We start from the raw sequence: 21,201 nt of genomic DNA, 5'->3' as shown, positions 1-21,201 counted from the left end.
AGGGGCGTGAATCAGGAGAGAAAAGCACAGCGCAGGATAAGCGGGGGTTGGATCGTAGACTGTATGCCATACTTAAGAGTTTGAATTTATCATAAAGGTTTCGGGGAACAGTTTCCTTTTCGAGGAACATAAAACACGTGTTGATGTTACAAAGACGGCCCAAGGCTGCGCTTTAGAGGGCGGATTGGAGGAAGGCCTGCCTGGACGGTGCAAGATCAGCAAGGTTACCCCCTAGGCGGGAAATGGGGAGGCTGGGGCCTCGGGGAGTCAACTGCGCAGGAGGTAGCACACGCGGAAGTTGCAGACATGTGGCGGTGGGTAAGGAAGGCTACGGGTTGTGCACGCGTTCCTGACTTGGGTAGCCAGGGAAATGTCTGTGATAGTGAATGGGACAGGCATTACGAGAGGAATCACAAGTTTCGGGTGATGAAACTGGGTGATGGATTTGGAGGTCCTAAATTTGAGGTGCCTGTGATTTTGAGGTGGGAGTTGCATGCATATTGGCCAGATGCGGGAGAAGGAGGGAGGGAGAGGAAAGACCTGCCCAGGAGGCGGGACAGGCACTGAGGAACTAGAGTAAACAAGGGTGTGAACAGGGGAACAGGGCGTGGTATCTCAGCAGACAGCGGTCAGCCAGAGGCAGAAGCAAGAGGACAGAAGGTGAGAGATCTTGGGGCGCCTGGGTAGCTCAGTGGGGTAAGCGTCTGACTCTTGGTTTCAGCTCAGGTCATGATCTCACAGTGCATGAGTTCAAGCCCTATGTTGAGCTCTGGGCTGACAGTGCGGAGCCTGCGTGGGATTCTCTCTTCCCCCCCCGCCCCCCCGCCAGAAAATAAATAAATAAACTTAAAAAAAACAAAACAAAACAAAAAAAAAACGCAAGAGATCTCAAGAAGAGACTGGTCAACAGAGCCCAATGCTGCAAAGATCATGTGATACCAAAATGGAAAACCAACTACCACAGTCAGCAACAGAGATCAAAAATGACCCTCACATGGTGTTCAGCAGAGGGTTGGGAACGAGTAAGGAAACACAGGTCCTATGTTGACTGCTCTCTTAAGCTTTATTGTAAAGGCTGTGGATTATGGGATGGTTTTCCAGTACTTGTGTGTTTTTTTTGTTCTTGGCGGGGATGGGAGCAGCAGCTCAATCCTGAGGCAATGTGTTTAGAACATTCTTCCTGACAGCAGGCGACTCATGCATTTAAAAGGTGTGGGGTGACAAACAGGAACTCAGCTTTCCTGAGGGGCTGGTGGTCCAGTTGGCCAGCTGGAGGGGCCTCGTGGTCTCAGGAGCCCTCGGTCTTCAGGCGGGGGGCGGTGGCCTTCCCCACTGACGGTAGCTCAGATCTTAGGCTCGTCTCGTCACAGTAGTCTCTTACCCACCCCACGAAAAAGGACGGCAACCAGTGAATGGCATCCCTCTCCTGGGCACAGTGCACCCCGCTCAGCCCTGGCCGGCAGATCTGGGCCTGCCCTCGGCTGGTGGCGAGTCTCAGCCTATGCTAATGGATGCCACCGGAATTGCTCTGCAGGACGTGAGCACAAAAAAAGAACACAAGCACGAAACAAAGCACATTTGAAAAAGAAATGTAGTAAGAAAATAGAAAAGAGCTTACCGGTAAAGAGAAATGCAGTATTTTAATGACAGTAACAATCTGAGCCGACATCTGCCTATAGCAACAAGCTTGAATGAGCCAACGCCACCGTCTTGCTATAGACACCTAGAAAAGCATACAAAATAGAACGTAAAATTTTTTTTAGTATTGTCATATTTATTATTTTTGATAGAGACAGAGACAACATGAGAGGGAGATGGGAAGAGAGAGAGGGAGAGCAAGGAGCCCAACGCAGGGCTTGAACCCACGAGACCGTGAGATCACGACCTGAGCCGAAACCAAAGAGGAGGACACCTACCCGACTGAGTCACCCAGGCGTCCTGAACATAAAAATGTTTTTAAAGCCATGTAGCTAGGTTTACAAGAAAGAAAGGCAACCAAAAAGCTGACAAAAAGAGGCTCATACTGATGTAGCTGTTACTTCTAAAGGAGGGAGAAGAGAAAGGTATGTTGGCCTTATGTGCAATGTGCTTTTTATTTAAGAAAAAAAGAAAAAAAAAAGGTTGGGACGCCTGGGTAGCTCAGTTAAGTGTCTGAGTTTTTAGAAGTGTTTTTCAATGTTTGTCCATTTTTGAGAGACAGGGACAGAGCACAAGTGGGGGAGGGGCAGAGAAAGAGGGAGACACAGAATCCAAAGCAGGCTCCAAGTTCTAAGTTCTCAGCACAGAACCGGAGGTGGGGCTCGAACTCACCAACTGCAAGATCATGGCCTGAGCCAAAGTCGGACGCTTAACCGACTGGGCCACCCAGGTGCCCCAGCATCTGACACTTACTTTCAGGTCAGATCACGATCTCACGGTTCATGAGCTGGAGCCCCACGTCGGGCTCTGCAGCCGGCAGCATGGAGTCTGCTTGGGATTCTCTCTCTCTCTCTCTCTCTGCCCCCAGCCCCACTTGTACTGTCTCTCAAAGTAAATACACTTAAAAAAATTTTTTTTAAAAAGACAAATTTTGAACCTAATGTGGCAAAGCAAAAACATTTGTTCAACGTCAGCAGTGGGCACATGAGTGTCTATTAATTGTGTTCTGTAGTGAACTATATGCTTGAAATATTTCATAAGGTCTTATTTTTTATTTTTAAAAAATGGTCTAAACTCCATGTCTTCCTATTATTCCTTTCCTAATTGTGGGAAGACAAGTTAGTGTTGGATAGTTGGCACATAGTGGATTTAACCTTGTTCGTTTTCGTCTATGGGTGTGTAATGCTAGAAAATTCTCCACATATGCTTTTTTTCTTCCTCTAGTTATTGCCCCTCCCACATCTTTCTCTGCCAGTAAAACACTTCCTCACAAACCCTGTGCACAGCTGTCGCAGACTGTTCCCAAGCTCCCCCCTCCTTCTGGTCCCAGAGGCCCCTTTGTGCATGCCTACAATAAAGCTCTTCCTGTACTATATGGTAATCACTTATTAGCTTCTTGAAGCCAAGGGCCATGGTTTAGTTTTCAGTTGCCCCGCAAGTGGTAGGAACTCATGAATCATGGAATGAATAGTTCAAAGAACGAATACAAAATACATTATTACAATATTCATCCATATAAAACAGGAGCCCTTCCACGGGCCTTCCTTCCCGCAAAGCATGTTACCCAAGCTGTTGTGTTTGGGAGGGATGTGCTGGGCTGGCAGGCAACTCCAGGAGCAGTGCCCCTACCACTCGTGGTCGTGGCCCAATGTCAGCACAGCCCTAAATCTCGAAAGGGAGTCATTAAACCTGCCATCACAGTCTAAGGCCTTCCCAGTGAGCAAGTACCAGGACGGGCTTACTTGGGGGTGTCCAGCCTGGCATCTTCGTACGAGGGTTAGCGGAAGACGTTTTTCCCATGGTGGTTCACGACAGAGTCTAGAGGGGCCTCTGGACGCACAGTTCCCTGGAGTCTGAAATCAAGGCACAGAAACCCAGTGGGAGCCCTGGTGCTCTCACTTGAGAGGTTTGTGTTTTGAGGTCTCACTTGAGAGGTACACTCACCTGAGGGGTTTGTGTTTTGAAGTAAGCTCCATGCCCGACGTGGGGCTTGAACTCACAAGCCCGAGATTAAGAGTCGCATGCTCTACTGAGACAGCCAGGCGCCCCTAACTTAAGGTTGTTTTAATTGCCTTCCAAAGTGTTCATGTGACTACAATTTAAGTATTTTTCTTTTCAAATTTTTATTTAAATTCCAGTTAGTTAATATACAAGTGCACTGTTTCAGGAGAATTCAGTGATTGATCACTTACATATAACACCACGTGCTCATCCCAAGTGCCCTCCTTAATGCCCATCACCCATTTGGCCCATCCCCCCACCTCCCTCCAGCAACCCTGTTTGTTCTCCATCCTTAAGTCTCTCATGGTTTGTTTCCCTCTCTCTCTTTTATTTTCCCCCCGCCCATATGTTCATCTGTTTTCTTAAATTCCACACGAGTGACATCATATGGCATTTGTCTCTGACTTATTTCACTCTGCATAATACATTCACTCTAGCTCCATCCATGTCCTTGCAATGTTTTAAGTCATCTGTAAGCGATTAAAGAGTTAATGATTCCTTAGAATATAATCATCATGTTGAAGAATCCCCTAGTAAACGAAAGACCATGATCTCTCCTGAGGTGAAAGGCCTGGAGTTCACTTCTACAGATGGAATTTAAAGCCTCAGAAATTAGCAAACACACACACATATTTTTAAACTACCGTTTAATCAGTTTTAAAGACACAGAAATTAGAAAAAAAAACATTTATACGCAAGTTAAAAACATCTGTAAAACCCAGCAATAAGCCAGCAGCGCCAGGGACACGGACTGGAAAGGAGGGGTTATGAAATCATCACATCACAGTGTAACCGACACAGCGGGAGTTCAAACTGAGAACCATACAACAAGAAATAGTTTACGGATCTGTTGAAAAATAACCCTTCTTTAAAAAAATATTTTGGAGTAACAAAAACAAAAAAGCACAGAACGCCACATTCTAGTCTTACCCGGGGAAGGCAGACGACAAAAACCGGCTGTTACAGCTGGGGCCCCCTCCCCATGTTCGGGCGACGATGTCCGACCGCTCCTAGGCACAGGTCAAGATACGACTCTTCAAGGAAGGCAGGAATGAGCTCATTCGGTCTCCCTCTGCACGTAGAAGGGTTTCTCTCGTTCCACCTGAATTATCTCTAGTGTCATTCCTACTGCTTCACGCGGTGCCTTTCTGGTTCCGAGAGGCGGTCGTGCATAGGTGACAGACGAAGCTTGGCTTGGAACATGTCTGTGTGGGGTGTTTGATTCCTTTCTCCTTGTGACACAAAGTCAGGAGCAAAGGTACTTTGTTGACCAATCTGCACATACAGAACCAAAAATACTTAAAACTGGGAAGGAGGCAGATGTTGAAGTCTGTCAAACTCTTCACGGGTGTCCTTTAGCGGTGAAGGACAAAACAGCGATATTACCAAGTTAATTTCTCAGAGAAGTTACCCCAAAATAGAGACTGGCCAGGGCACAGTCATTTACGACTCCAGGAAAAGGTAGCTACTCTTTCCACTTGAAACATGTTATTAAGAAAATGGCTAGTCATTGTGTTGGGTGTTGCTCTGTATCTTTTGGTTTTTCATTTTATTTCCATTTCTTTCTGCGGCAGCAAAATCTGACGAAACGTGAGCGGAGAGATGGCCGCGCATCACTGACTTCAGCTTTAGACAGTGATTCCGCATGGATCTTTCTTTATGTTGTTATTTCTAGGACATAGAGTCTTGGGGTCATTTTGGTTTGGTTTTGCTTTATAAAAGGTTTTCTAAAAGAAGACAGGTATCATTAATTCTAAAGGCGAGACAAATCAGTCGGCATAAAAATGTGTCTTCAGGCGCCATTTCAGAAAGTCTTCCCAATCAATAAACTATAGAGCTTGTCAGTTGTTTACTGGGATTTCCATGTTAAAAATCTATTAAAATAAATATTATTTTAAAACATATAAAAACATTAATAAGCAGCCCACTGATTAAAATGTAACTGGCTGCATCCTCTATACAATGAGAGCCTCAAAAAGCAGCCTAGTCATTGATTATAAGAGCATTCCTATAAAACACCAACATGGAAAATTTCGTTGTAAATTCTCTTCGGTAACCAGAGTCACTATACATAGATTTGACTACACGGTGCTGCAGAAACACACTGTGGAGACCCTCTACTCTCTGATCTTTCCAATCCCAATTTCAGGTACAGTTTAGCCAATCTTTTCCTTCAGCATTAGGAGCGTGCACTGATACGAACCCACTCTCACGAGGACGGCTGCAGAGGGAACTTTCTGCATCTAAGGTACTCGTATAAATGATCAGCCATTCCTTAAATGTACACTTGGTTCAGAGGAAGAGTTTAATAAGGTACTTGAGGGCAGTTAAGATTACATTTCACAGTGTTACACAGAATTCCGCACCTATGTGAAATCTGATGTACTCAATTTCAGCCAGGATAGACCACCAGTGGGTGAACGAAACTCCATCAAATACCGGTTTAGATGTAAAACTCCGGACAAGTCCTCCATTGACGCAACAGCAGGCACCATTCTGAAACAACTATTCTCTCAAGTAATTTTTTCTTTCAGTTTTAACGGAGAACCCTTAACATCAAGTAACTAATGATTTTGAAGTTTATAATAAGGAAACAAAAAAGTGTAAGTGCCCAAGTGGTTTGTGAATATACAAACTAAAATTTACAGGGTATGAATTTTAAATAGGAAAGACTTTTTTTGTCCTAAACACAATCTAGTCCTTGAATAAAAGTATAAATTTTATCATTATTTTCACGGCCGAGTTTTAACATGTCTTCTGTAGTTTAAAGTGGTAAACCCTGTCCAGTAAACTTGGTGGGTTGCACTGACATATTCTAGGACAGATCACCTTCAATTTCACACGGCACAAATGAACAAACAAGCAGAGAAAGCAAAAGGAAGATCTGTTTCCTTCACTAGAGACTATTTCATGATCAAGGATTCATGTGAAGGGCTATATTCAGTAGAAAGGTTATGCTGCCACGCCTTCTGATTTAAGGGATTGAAAGATTTTCCTCGGTTGCCAAGAAAACCTTTTGAAAAGTCTGGGCTTGGAGCTGCTCAAGTAATAAAAGTAAATGACCATGACAACAGTTCTGATTGTGAATCTGCCTTTGTCCGGGACTCCTACACATCTTGCTAATGGCTTCCATTCATTACAAATCGACTGGTCCTAAACTTTTAGAACTGATCCTTTACTTTCTTATTAAGAAACTCTGACCCAGAGGACAGGCAACTTGCCCAGATCCTAAGGTTCCTTAATAACAGAGCCAGATCTCCCAGGACAATCAGTGTTTCCATGTGCGTTACCTTCACTCTTTAAAAGAGAACCACTCTTTGTACTGCAAAGTTTCCTGAAAACTGTTATCTGTGGAAATCCTGCATATGCCTGTCACACACGGCAGGGGTCAATAACAAAAATACTTCTTAACCAAAAGTATGGTGGTGGCGAAAGTGGTGGCTGGACATTGTTGAAGCCAAAGAAACCTTCTCCACTATGCTGGATGTTTTAGAAGCTGCATACATTTCTCCAATTACCCTGAGTTCCAATAAAAATGCTCATTTTTAAAACTGAGATTAAACTACTTGTAAAATGGTGATCACTGAGATACATCAAATTAACTGTTACTGTTTCAAGAAAATGAAATTGAGGGAAGAATAATGTTTTTGTTCCCTTTTTTTTTTTTTTTTTTTTTCCCTGAGTAGTATAATAATGATGTTCACCGATCATCTCTGGAGTAGTTTCATGACAACTGAAGAGTGGAGAAATAATATAAATATGGACTGAATCTTACTGTGTTGATTAAAAAAGAAGCAAGCACATAGTACAATGAATCCCTTTATACTTAACAGTAGTAGAGATATACCAGTTTCCACTTCAAGTAGAAGTATTAATCCTTACAACACTCCAAGTAGATACAGTCATTTCACACAGCACAAAGTGTTTCTTCTTGAGAAGAAAAGTCGAGAATTAGATTTCTTTAGTTTTTCTAGATTACATACTTAGGAGAATTTCTACAAAATTAGAGAAAAGCTATCCTAAAACCATTTCATACAAAACCCAAAAAACTAGTTGATCCAAAGGGATGAAAATCAGTCAATCTGTATAGATAATGTATCATCTTCAAAGTAATTGGAAAATTATTCAATCATCTTGCTTCCTGGATGGCAACACCATGAGGACATTCATTGAACAAGAAAACAGGTAACAATGATTTTAGGTTTACAGGCAGAGAAATGACATAGGTGATAAAAATAAAGTTATTATTTATTAATGGCTAGAGGTGGGCTGAAAAAAAGTTTTATTAAGCTTTCTTATTTTCATTTATGACATGCCTAGACTTGTCCTTTAAACCCTGAATTTGTTTACTTTTGAAAAATAGTGATCAGATTCTCTGCAGCAGTAATTAAACTAAGGAGACCTTTCGGGGGCAGATATTTTCCATGATTATTCTTTTCCATCGTCTCACGTTACACAGCTAGCTTAATTTCAATGCATGGGAAAACAGAGAAAATTTATTTAGCTATCTGTCCTTTCCTGGGAAGTAAGTAGCAGGGTATGGCTGACCTCAGCAGGTGGAAAAATTTTACCTTTAGAAAAATAACCACATTTGCTATAAACAAAGACCAGGATGTTTCTAAAGTTCTAAAAAGATACGCTGATGTTTTTGCTGACTGAGACCTCACCAGTTCCAAGGACGCTTGCTGTTTCTCTTTAAATGAAATGCTGCGCAGCTCAAGCCAGACAGGAGTTCTGCTTTAACTTCACTTACAAACTTACTAACGACAAAAATAAAAGACACACCACACCTAACCAATTTGCATTGCATTAAAAATGTAAGGCCGAAAGGAAATGAACTGGTCAAATAAAGGTGAAGTCAAATCAAAGATTGGTCAAATAAAGGTGAAGTCAGAAGGCCGTGTCCCCCGCTCTTCTCTCAAACCCCATGATCCCGTGATTCACTATCTGCGGCCGAAGCCCTACACTCCAGGATGGCCTCGCAGTCCCCTCCTCTGCTTTCAGCTTACCACGCCCGTCACCAGACTGTGGCATTAAAGGAGACATCTAGTAATTCAAGGTGAGATCAATTATGGGGAAAATGGCCTGTAAGATAAAAGCATACTCTTCTACTTACAGAACCTAAAACTCATTAAAAAGAGTGAAGAGCAACATTTTAATGTAAGAATTTAAGAGTCTGGAAACTGATTTATTTTATTTTCTAAAAATGTGGGCCAGACCCCACGACTTTAAGCTTTCATCTCCCTAAAACTTTCCCAAATAGGAAGTAAGCTGTTAAGGATAAGAAAGTGACTAGACAGTCACCTTACTCAGTGATTTCTCTTCCATAACCCTCACACAATCCACCACTATTGTTTCATGATCCCTCTAACAATCCTATATAATTTATGCTTGATAAATTTCATTTCAAAGTCCACCACATTAAAAAGTTATTACATTTTGATGTCTTACATAATCACAAAGAACTCAGATAAGTAAAGGTGAAAAGCATGTCTGCGGAGCACGTGGTACCTACACTGTGCACCTGTGCCCCATCCCAGCAGGCTCTACGCCAGTCCTCGTGGGGCCTCCTTCATTCATGCCTTCCTTCCTTCCCTTGTCATCTTCTCTTGCCTTTTTTTTTTTTTTAAGAAAATAAACTTAAAATATCCCATTACCCACCTTTAATTGTGTTGAAGAAATTCTTCCTTGACGGGCTCTGACTGACACAAAGTAATTAAATTCTCCAGGAAAATAAGCTACGTATAATTTGGCATCCGGTCCTGTTTGCGGTTTCGCTACGTACTGTAGTCATCTGAGATACTCTAAGAAAACCCTTCCAATACTGAGATGTTTATTGCATTTTTAAAGTATCCACATCTTAAATATCCTGTTTCAAAATTCCTCCAGAATTCCTTTACAGCATATAACATCAAATATTGAAATAGTGTTCTCACAATATTACACTTGAAAATACCATTTAGGAACGATATTTCAGGAAATAGAGGGTTTAAGGCAAGACATTCATTTGGAAAAGTTAATTTCTCTCAATCATCCAGATTGACACAATTACCTGTCCACCTCTTCGGTGCCTTGGGATACGCAACATACATTCAGCAACAGGGCACACATATGACCGTGTGGACATATGCTGAGGTCCTGAGTGCCCATTGAAATAATGGAAATATTTTTATATAAGGCGTGGCCCACAGGGACATGGCCTGGGAGGGGTTATTCACTCCGTTTCCAATCTGCTATACAGGAAATTCCCTACCTAGATCTGTCAGATGTCCCCCCACTTAATCTCTTTTCAAACAAACACAAATCCCTTGAAAGGTGCTAAGAGTGGTTTCTGTTAACATAGAAAAAATAGCCGTCAGCATATTTTCCCCTTCACTGTTTTAATGATGAATGTCTAGAGGCTATTTCTTGATTCTGATTGCAAACATTGTTTGTTGTGGAAAAACTATTCTGTCCCAAGGAATTTTCTCTTTCATCAAACTTTTTGGATCGTGCCAGCTGAACATCTTCCTGTGTATTCTTTCCTCTTTGAGTTTTTTTCACCGGCAACAACAATAATACTAAGATACCAGCAATGTGCAGGCCGTAATACCAGGAGCTAGAAGAAAAAAAACAGAATTTACTTTATTAGATTTTGATCACGGATGCTTAGCAACTGCACACTCGTCAAAATGTCCCAGGCCCCACTCAGGATGTGTGCATTCACCACATCTCTTGCATTCCTGTCCCACCCCTGCCCCATGAGATGCAGCTCTAAGGCGTATGCTGCAGCATATAAGCCCGGACCGCTTCGGAGCATGACACTAGGCATCACATTACATTCCTCTGTAAGGGTCATAAGTCCATGGCTACACAGAGCAAAAACAAAAAGGTACTGATTAGCAGCTGCAGCGACCTAAGAATAATCTCGCAAATCCACAGAATCGAACACTGAGTGAACAAAGAGAAGGCAGAGATAATAAAGACCTTAAATGCTCTGGCCTCCTCTGCTGTTTACGGCCCCTGATTAAGTTACAAATATTCCAGTGATGTGAGTAATAGATAATACTGCCTCTTGATGGTCACTGTCATATAATAAAGGAAAGTCACATTACTAAGAATATTATTAGAGGCATTATTCCTGAAATTCAGTATAAATCAAGCGCGACCGAGGCCACTTTTTTAGCTGTAAGTTCAAGTGATCATGAACAAAGTACCTGGGATGGAAAATCTAACCAACAGCTCGATCACATTCAAAAACAAGTAATCATTCTGTGAAAAGGGGACATTTTAGTGGAGTTCCTTAATGTCTGTCCGTATGTGTCGCCATATTCCATTCAACAATTTTTGACCACGCGTTCTGTGTTGCCGTTTCTAAACACTGGGGTAATGAGGACTTTATGAAAGATGAAGTGTCTGATCTCAAAGATCTCGCTAACACAGCGAGAGCGGAATTTGGTGGGTGAGGGAGACAATAAAGAGATAAAACATGGAATTTAAGACAAGAGTTTCCATAATACAGAGAAGACAAAGTACCCGTGAAACATAAAAGAGTAAGAAGGGAACAAGTTCATGAAATACAAGTAATCTATTTCCTTTTGACTAAAGCAATGAAAAGGATTAACAATCCCCTGTTAAGAACAAACTACATTTTAAAACCGCTCTGTCCTATTTTTGATGGTTCATCTTATTTCAAGTTCGCCTATCCTCTCCTTTTTGGAGTTAACAGTCTGACAACCCGAACTCTTGGTGCACAGACTCAACCAATACTTACTCGTGATTATCTGGAAGATAATTATTTTGCTTCCACTCCCAGAATATCCCGAGAGACACAAAAGCCTTTGCTTCAGCTTATAAACTCCTAGCCCTTGACCCCAGGGCAGGGATGAGCAAACTCCAGCCCACGGGCCACATCTAGCCGGATGCTGCTTCTTTTATTGGGTTAAGTGAGGTACAGCTGACCTAATACGTTACAGTAGCCTCAGGTGTGCAACATAATGATTCGATACATGTACACATCGTGAAAGGATTCCCACGGTGAGTCCAGTTACCATCCAGGTGTAAAAAGAACAGCTACATTTTCTAGTTAAACCTCTGCGAGAGGGGCGCCTGGGTGGCGCAGTCGGTTGAGCGTCCGACTTCAGCCAGGTCACGATCTCGCGGTCCGTGAGTTCGAGCCCCGCGTCGGGCTCTGGGCGGATGGCTCAGAGCCTGGAGCCTGTTTCCGATTCTGTGTCTCCCTCTCTCTCTGCCCCTCCCCCGTTCATGCTCTGTCTCTCTCTGTCCCAAAAATAAATAAACGTTGAAAAAAAAAATTTAAAAAAAAAAAAAAAAAAAAAAAAAAACCTCTGCGAGACCTGAGGCAGCGGCTGCCCGGCTGGCACATCTCTTAAGTCATGTTCGTCTGAGGGTTAAGTGGTGTGAATCATTCCATAAAAATCTTGCGACTGCTTGGTTTAAGATGAAAAAGTTAACTACAGAAAGTAAGGCTAGGGCATGATTTTTTTTTTTTACGCTACCCAATAGCAAAGAGCTTGCTCTTAAAAATAAAGTTATTCCCGGGCGCCTGGGTGGCCCAGTCGGTTAAGCCCAGTCTGACTTCGGCTCAGGTCATGATCTCGCGGTTTGTGAGTTCCAGCCCCGCGTCGGGCTCTGTGCTGACAGCTCGGAGCCTGGAGCCTGCTTCGGATTCTGCGTCTCCTCCTCTCTGTGCCCCTCCCCTGCTCATGCTCTGTCTCTGTCTCTCAATAATAAATAAGCATTAAAATAATAATAATAATAATAATAATAATAATAATAAAGTTATTCCCACTGGTATATTTTTAAGAGTGACACTTACCTGTAAAACATGAATGACGGTTTTACAGATAGAAGTACAAATGGCACAACTGTGTAACTTATTGCTATTTGAGTCACTATCCACGTTATAACATCATACAATAATTTAAGCTGGGGAGGTTTGATGAAATAATGTCTAAAGTTATTTCTCATCTGAAATAAAGAAACAAAAATATGTGCTTTATCTTCAATGTTGCTACAGAATCACACTGACTACATCCACTGCTTCAAGAACGTGCAGTGGCTGACATTCTCACGCATTGCTGGTGCAAGTCTAAGGTGGTGCTGCCATTACGGGAAAAGTTGGTTTGGCAAAAACGAATACATGTATCTGTGAAAAATATGGAGAGAGCAAAATGTGGGAGTGTGGGTAAAAGGCATGTAGGAGTTCTTTGCCACTCTTCTGGAGATTTGAAGTTGTATTAAAATTAAAAGTTTCCCGGGGCGCCTGGGTGGCTCCGTCGGTTAAGCGGCCCACTTTGGCTCAGGTCATGATCTCGCGGTCCGTGAGTTCGAGCCCCGCGTCGGGCTCCATGCTGACAGCTCAGAGACTGGGGTCTGCTTCAGATTCTGTGTCTCCCTCGCTCTCTGCCCCTCCCCCACTCACGTTCTCTGTCTCTCAAAAGATGAAATGAATAAACGTTAAAAAAATTCTTTTTTAAATTTCCCACAAAGTTAAAAATAACACTGCCTAGAGCTCTTTAAATCATATTTGGTATAGTATATAAATAAAGTTCTGTCTGTTTTCAATGTTTTCTACTATGACTTAATGAGACACCCTTCCTCTTCTTGAAGCCCTGGGTTTGTGAAATACAAGTGAAGATCATACACTGAGCTCAGGCCAAACACACTTAGAATAAATGGCAACGACACACATTCTCAAAATAGGTGTTTCCTAATAACCACTATTCAAATATTTTTTTTAGCTTCCAAAAAAGTCAAAACATTTCAGTTTTGAAATGTGCAAACTTAACCAAACATCATTTCCTCTTTTCTACGATCATCTTCCCTGCTTTTCTTGTCTAATATGTTCAGAGGTGAAACACGGCCCCGTGAGGATACCACCGAGTTTCTCAGAAGTGACCTGGTGTGTGGTTAACTGCTCTCCCTACAGCGAGACCATCATTCGTAGTGGCCAGAACGAGTCCCGACACCTACCATGTTGCCTGCTTCCCCGTGCAGCACCTACCCACCCTCCCCGCCCCCGACCACCAGGGGCAAATCCACTCTCCTGAAGCACGGCTTTCCACTGGTCATCTCCCTCCTTGGACACCTTCCCGGACTCCCCGGGCTGCAGGCGGAATGAGGGTTGGGCCCTCTCCTCGTCTGTCAAGTCCTTCTATTATGCCATCCTCCCTCCGCCCCCTGCACTCCTTTCCCCTTCCAGAATTATCCACTATTTAGGGATTCACAAAGTCTCTGCTTCAACCAGATTTACTTTTCGTTTCCAAACACACTGGGCACTTCCAAACTTGGTTTCGAGAATGTCATCTCCTGGCCTAGCATGTCATGTTCTACCCCCACCAAACTTGGCTCACTTTTAAAACGACCTTCATCTTTCAAAGCCCTAATCCAACCACGCTTCCCTAATGAGGCCACCTCTGGTCAACCCAGCCAAAAGGGATTTCTTTCACCTCTAAACAACTATGTGACTTACTATCTATAAAGCCCACGGGATCTATCATATATGCCTCGTGCTGTACATATGCACATATGTACCCCCACCTGAAAATTGACCTGAAAATTGACTAAATCTCTGCTAGTTTGTTAAATGAGGCCTCCTCACCTGTACGTGCTGGAAGAAGCCTGTTCGAGCGCTGTTTTGGTCACGTCACTTTCAAGGACTCACACTGAACTGTCCTTCCTTGCCCACCCATGTCACCAACCTGATTTCTCAACTGTTTCCCGAAGTATGACTCCAGGTTCCAACCAAGCCAACACTCTAAAGAACTGTGTCCTGTCTCTAACGTTGGCACCCGCCACCCGGGGATGGCCCACCGGCTCTGTCCATGGTCTTCGTGCTCCCCTCCTCACCTAAAGGAGGATTCATCGGGGACAGCTCTCGGGAAACGTTTGTGAAATGAACCCATCTTTATTTAACACAGGTTTTAGCTCTCGTTCAGAAAACCGCGTAAAGACAACCAACGCTGTGCAGGTCCCTCCCGCAGGAGCGCTGGACAAACACGCCAGGCGCCCCCCTCGCTTCTAACCAGGGCACGGCTCCATCTGTGGCCACACGAATGAGGCCTTAGGGGAGAGGGTGAGCTCCGCCTCCTCCTCCCACTCACGTGGACTCCCCCTCGAGGACGACGTGGGGTTCTAGATACTCACGGCTCGTGCTGCCAGTGTCATCACCACTCCCGTGAGAAACGTCAGGTAATACCCCGGGTAAACCCCGTGCCAGATGGCGGACAGAACGAACGTCTGGATGGTTGGACTCAAGGAGGCTCGTTCGTAACACACCCTGGAAACCATGAACACCACACTGAGTGGTTAGAGTTCACACAGCCCACAGCGATCATTCTTTTCTCAGCCGACAGGGCCCAGGGCAACCAGGAAAACAACCGCAACTTAGCGGTGGCAATAACTTGACCTGTGACCTCAGGGAGGTGAAGGCTATTAGATATTCCTATTGATCTAGGAAAACAAATTTGATTTTCATCTTTTTCTGGTACATGTAAAGAAATCTATACTATTTACCAAAAAACTTCAACGTGCTTAGTCTAAAATTTCCCTGTAACATGATAGAGAACTCAAATGAAAGTAAGATTTTCTAAAGGTAGAGAACTGAAATGAAAGTAAGATTTTCTAAAGGTGTCTTATTTATTTATTTATTTATTTATTTATTTATTTATTTATCTAGTAAGTAAGTAAGTAATCTCTACTCCCAATGCGGGGCTTGAACTCATGACCGTGAGATCAAGAGTCACATGCTCCACTGACTGAGCAAGCCAGGTGCCCCCAAAAGTTATCAAATTTAAAATACAACAAAGGGGTACCTGGGTGGCTCAGTCAGTTAAGCCTCCGACTTTGGCTCAGGTCATGATCTCATGGTTTGTGGTTCAAGCCCCGCATCAGGCTCTGTGCTGACAGCTCTGAGCCAGGAGCCTGTTTCAGATTCTGGGCTCCCTCTCTGCCCCTCCCCCACTTATGCTCTGTTTCTCTCTCTCAAAAATAAAGAAATAAACATTTTAAAAAATAATAAAATAAAATACAACAACAACAACCACACAACAGATTAGTTCAGAAAATATGTAGCCACTGGGGAGACTGCAATGTACCACAAAGCGACAATGTCATATGGTGGGTATCTCAAGGCAGAAAGATACGCAACTTGCCATGAAATAAAGGACACTCCCAAAAAAGGCTGCTTTACACAGTGCTTAGAGCCATAACGTTTCATAAAATAAACTCGAGATACAGCAACGTATCTCACTGGGAACAAGGAGACAGAGTCCCTGGGAGTTTCTGTGCAACTCCCTAACTTCATCTTTTACAAATGTTGCCCCACTCGGGCTGCCTGTGGCTCCCCCTCGGCCGTGTGACGAATTCCTCGTCACGGATCCTGGCACCAGCACTTCCTCTCCCCCTGTGCCTCGCTGCTCCTGCTCTCCCTCTCCGCTCTTCCTTGCTACAGGGAACGCGCAGGTGACGCTGCTGTGTTTTTAACAAGATCGTGAATTCTTTGACTGCAGAGGTTGGGTCTTTCTGTCTTACTCATCGTTGTATCCTGTGCCTAACATACAGAAAGATCTGTCAAATTGAAATATGTTTGCAACTGGAACTGCTGTGGACAATCTAGGGCATCTGGACAGTGGTTGTACCGTTACTCTGTTTTATTTAACCAAATCTCCAACCAATGAGAGTAGGAGGACATTGGCGATCTTGGAAAGATGCCTGGGAAGGCGGACTGAGAAGCCCGTGATAGAAACATTCACCACTCAGGCCAACACAGTTCTCAGATTCGATAGACTCTTGCGTTGGAAGACGTTAACAGTATTTCCTGGTTAACACCAAGGTCAGTGTCACTCAACACACTGTTATTGAATCAAGAATCTGAACTCAGTGAAACTCAACCTGAAGTATTAGACAACACAGCACAGCTAAAGACTGTTCTTGAAGGAACATACCTTTTGAGCCAAAGAGCTGTCTGAATATTCCAATTATCAAGAAACATCTTGAAACTTGTTGACATCTGAAAAACAAAAGAACCTTTTTCTTTGGCCAACAAAATAATGAAGGTTTATATACAAGCAATAACATGTGGTTGTGCTAAAAATCAAGTACTTGATGCTGACGGTGTACTGATTTATTTCCTTAATATTTGCTTTTCTAATACAGTAATGTGCTTGTATAAATAAAACTTGCTTCTCAGGGAGGACAACTACGAGATGATCCCCATTTTCTCCGATATGTTAACATTTACAGGCGTTGTCATGGAATTGTCCCAAAGGCATTCCTGATATGTAAATGACCTTTCCATGACCCTTCCGCGATGCTTTCACTGGGGACTGGACGTCCCATCGAGCCACAGCCTCTCCATTCCGTCACCCCCACGTCTCTTCAGCCACCATTTGTGGCTGCTCGGAACCTTGGCCTCACCCGAACTAGTGCCATCTATCCACGTTCCCAGCCTCTCCACTCGAGCCTCTCCCAATGAAAGCTTCCTCCTCGACCTCAGAAGGACCGTCTGGTCTCCCATCTCTACTTCTTCCCTAAGCAAGTGTCTCCTCCTATGTCTTCACTTCCTTCTCACCATTTAGACTGGTGCAGTATTTATTACGCTCATCAAAATTCTTGATGCGTTTGTTTCTTCTTCCTTTTAATTCATCTGCTTATCAAACTCCGAGTCCCAGATCAACCGTACTTTCCGTCTTCTCTACTTATAACCTCTGAATCCAAGTGCAGAATATCATATAACACTTGAGACTTGTCTTAAATCCATACTTTTTTTTTTTTTATTTGAGAGAGTGCACACGCACGTGCACACAAGCCCACATGCGAGCATGGGAGGGGCAGAAAGAGACAGAGAAAATCCCAAGCAGGCTCCACACTCAGCCTGGAGCCCAACGCAGGGCTTGATCCCATGAACCATAGGATCAGGACCTGAGCCAAAACCAAGAGTCAAGACACTTAACTGACTGAGCCACCCAGGCACCCCTCAATCTCTCCGTTTTAAAACAAAATTAAACAAAACTCTCGCCTTCACCTGTTCCCCTCAGCTATGGCCTGATCTCTACCCTCCTTCCTTGTACAGGTAATAAATGCCTAAGAGTTGTATCATCTGGCTTCTATAGCTTATCCCTCCCATGAAACCGTTACCAAAATCATCACTCAACCCCCAGGTGTTACAGCTGCTGGCATTTGAGTCCTGCTCTTACTGCCCGTATCTCAGTCGCATCCAACCCTGATCACCCTCCCCTCCTTCAGGAAACTAGCTCCTTCTTCGTTATTTTTTCTCTAAAAAAATTTTTTTTAATGTTTATTTATTTCTGAGAGAAAGAGAGAGAGAGAGAGCACACACAAGGGAGGGGCAGAGAGAGGGAGAGAGAGGATCTGAGGTGGACTTTGCGCTGACAGCAGAGAGCCCGATGTGGGGCTCGAACTCAAGAACCGCAAGATCACGACCTGAGCCTAAGTCGGATGCTTAACCGACGGAGCCATCCAGGCGGCCCCTTCTTTACTTTTTCTTAGACCATGCATTCTCACCAAGGGCGATATTGCCCCCAAGAGGATGAAAACTGGTTCTTGGCAAAAAAGGCTTACTCGTTTTATGTATAAAAGCATATGTGTATATACATGATATATAAACGGACATACGTGTATGCAGTATTAAAGTTCACGGGGGGGGGTGGTTGATGAGGTGACACATGTCTCAAAACCTCCTCAGCGTGGCGGTAATGAACAGAAAGTTAGAAACACTGCCATACATACATTCATCACTCAATTTCCACACTTTACGCTTTTCCTTCCCCTTCCCCGTTTTCATTACTGACATCGTAGGAAAATTTCAAGGCAAGTATCAGACATCTTATTTCACCTGTACATAGTTCAGAATTTACTGGACTTTCAAAAAACCAAGATCGGACCTAACAAAACTAAGTGTTAACTCCTTAATATCATTTAACGCTCATTTTGTGGCCAAATATCCCGACTGTTTAAAAACATGGTTTTCCAGTTGGTCTTTTCAGAGGGTGCAAACAAGTGTGCAATGATGTGTTTGGCTCTGCTCTCTGAATCTGCAGCGGCCCCTCCCTGCCCCCCACTCTTCTGTGGCATTTACTTGTGGGGAAAATTGGGTCCTTTGTCCTGCAGATTTCCTGCTTCTGGATCCAGCATTTAACTTACTTCTCTATACCGCACACTCCCTCTACATTTAGCAAGATCTAGAGACCTAACCACGTTGAACTGTATCGGCAAAGTACTTGAAAGACGGTGCTGTGTTTCCTATGGCATCACCTCCACAGGCGCTTAATGACTGACTGTCCCACTTTTCGTGATGAACGTTCGGTGACGGTAAGGCTCAGCGGCGGGTCCAGCCTGACCCATTCATTATCAAGTTGTCGGTCAACTTTTCACCTTAGGTTTTGGTAATCGCTACTGCTGGAATAATTCTCTCAGGCTTGCAAAGCAACGTCTACTTTTGCTTTTCCTCTCCTTTCTCTGGCTCCTTCTCCTGATCTGCCTTCCTCTGCCCAGCCAAGGGCACAGGTGCTCCTTGGGGGTTCACATCCCTTCCCGGTCTCTCGCTGCTCTCTCATGGCTACTCTCGTGGTTTCCCCCCAAAACCTGAAATGCTATATACGCTTCTAGTTCCCCAATTAGGATCTCCAGCTCGGATGTTGCAGCTAGTGTCTGATCATTGGTTTGTCTGCCGGACAACTTAGTTAAGTCTGAAATCTGAACACACAGTCTCTTCCCCTTCAAACCTGTACCTGTTCTTTGTTCCTTCTCCCAGGAAAAGGCATCGCCATAAAACTGGTTTAAGCCAGATATCTGGTCCCAATTTATAACTCATTCTCTCTTGCTGATGCCAGCATATCACCGGGTTCTGCTGAATCTCTGGAACAGTGCTCCAAGGTGCTTATGTCTTTCCGGCCCCACTGTCCCTACTCTAGTTTAGGTCACCATCGCCTTGGATTAACACAACACCCTCCTAACAGACCACTCTGTTCCACGAGGGCAACTCATTCTACCTAATATAGCCAGACCCTTCTAAACCACAGCTGTGACCACCTCACTTGCATAAAACCCATCCACCACACTCCATAGCTCTCAGGAGAGCTCAAAACTCTTAATACGGCCTCTGAAAGTATCTCGGCTTGGCTTCTGTGTCTCCAGTCTCCAGTCACCACTCCCTCTGTTATGACCCAACATGAGCCACAAATCCTTTCTCAGGTTGATCACCCTCTACTTGGAGTGCCTGGCAACCTCCTCCTTATCATTTAGGACTCAGCTTAAGACTATTTCCTTCAGGACCCCTCCCTGAGCTACCTCATCTGAGTTGGACCTTATCTTGTAGCCCACACACACCCTATATCCCTCTGACCCCAATCTACCCTTCTGTAGCACCCACTAGATTAAAGCCCCACGATCGAAGGGCCCAGGTCACACCAATCTTACCCGCTAGATCCCCAGCGCCTGGGGCACATGATTGACAACCCACAAATATTGGTTGAGTGGAAAAATAAGTTATTATTGTTAAAAAGCCTTCAACATCACTCTTGGGACATCGCGTCATGACCTGTAAAAGCAAAGTGGGGTACGTAAAATATCATAGGGTAACTGACTTGTTAATGATTTACTAACCTCTATTTGCTGAATTCTCAAGTTGGAAATTAAGTCCCAACGAGCCGTTCCATTTTCATCATATCCTCTGAAACCAAAGCCTGCAGCATTATTAATAGCATCCGCTGCAATAAACAAAGTGAAAAAGAAGGTGAAAAACCTATGTAACAATCTACCACGTTCTCTCAGAAGGTACATGTTTATCATATACTAGGATCTTTTATTCTTAAACAGTAAAAGTAGATTTATCCTCATTTTTATCTGATATTATAATAAAATGGGCCTTGAGCCAGTTTTGAGGCCATCCTAACAGTTTGTAGGATATATCCTTGTATTTAGGATACGAGCTGCAAGGTTTGTGTCTTCTAATAGATGACTAATGTTTCTAATTGGTCTTTAACTGTATCTCCTCAAGAGGGCACTCTGCTGGCTGGCCACTGGGTAAGATACACTTCAGCACATGAACAGTGAGGTCTACCACATGTCACTTACCTAATGTCCACGCAAAATAGTATTTGGGTCGGGCAGCCAGAAGAGAGACGTAAAGATAGATGACTTTTGTTGGCCATGAAGCGGTAGCTTGAAAATTCTCATCGATGTTATACTCCACAGGTAAGGTGTTAGAGATGGTCAAGTGAAATAGTAAGGAAAGTCCACAGACTAAGAGCTTCTGAATAACTGCAACCTGACAGAACCAGACAAGACTTCATAAACTTAATCCATTTCCCTTTTCATTCGTTCTACCCACTACTGCTGGATTCATCTTCCCAAATGCAGCATTAATTCTAGAACTTTCCCGGTGAAAAATCATCAGCTACGCTGTGCTCGGCATTTGAAGCCTTCATGGTCTCACAGTAGGACCGTTTCCAGCCTTCTCTCCAACTAACGCCTCCGGAGTATGGCTCAAATCACTAGAAATATCAATTTGTATTTTCAAAACTTTCGGTTAAAAAAAAA

At 43.7% G+C, this 21,201-nt stretch overlaps 1 protein-coding gene across 1 annotated transcript in view; it reads right to left on the bottom strand.

Moving 5' to 3' along the window:
- Positions 1 to 7,358: 7,358 nt before the first annotated feature.
- MBOAT2 (membrane bound O-acyltransferase domain containing 2) overlaps positions 7,359 to 21,201 on the bottom strand; it is a 126,481-nt gene continuing 112,638 nt past the window's right edge. Inside the window, exons 8-13 of the mRNA XM_047069236.1 lie at positions 20,737 to 20,929; positions 20,266 to 20,369; positions 16,587 to 16,651; positions 14,788 to 14,920; positions 12,458 to 12,609; positions 7,359 to 10,237 (exon numbers count right to left, since the gene is read on the bottom strand). Of these exons, the coding sequence (XP_046925192.1) occupies positions 10,012 to 10,237; positions 12,458 to 12,609; positions 14,788 to 14,920; positions 16,587 to 16,651; positions 20,266 to 20,369; positions 20,737 to 20,929 (873 nt within the window). The 3' untranslated portion in view covers positions 7,359 to 10,011. The remainder of the gene's footprint in view (positions 10,238 to 12,457; positions 12,610 to 14,787; positions 14,921 to 16,586; positions 16,652 to 20,265; positions 20,370 to 20,736; positions 20,930 to 21,201) is intronic.

The sequence above is a fragment of the Lynx rufus genome, unplaced genomic scaffold, assembly GCF_022079265.1.
Source record: "Lynx rufus isolate CCGP_SWC_20201006 ecotype Redwood Valley unplaced genomic scaffold, mLynRuf1.p SCAF_8, whole genome shotgun sequence".
Taxonomy (NCBI): domain Eukaryota; kingdom Metazoa; phylum Chordata; class Mammalia; order Carnivora; family Felidae; genus Lynx; species Lynx rufus.
The sequence above is the reverse complement of the archived record's forward strand: the minus strand, read 5'-3'. Positions and strand labels throughout refer to the sequence as shown.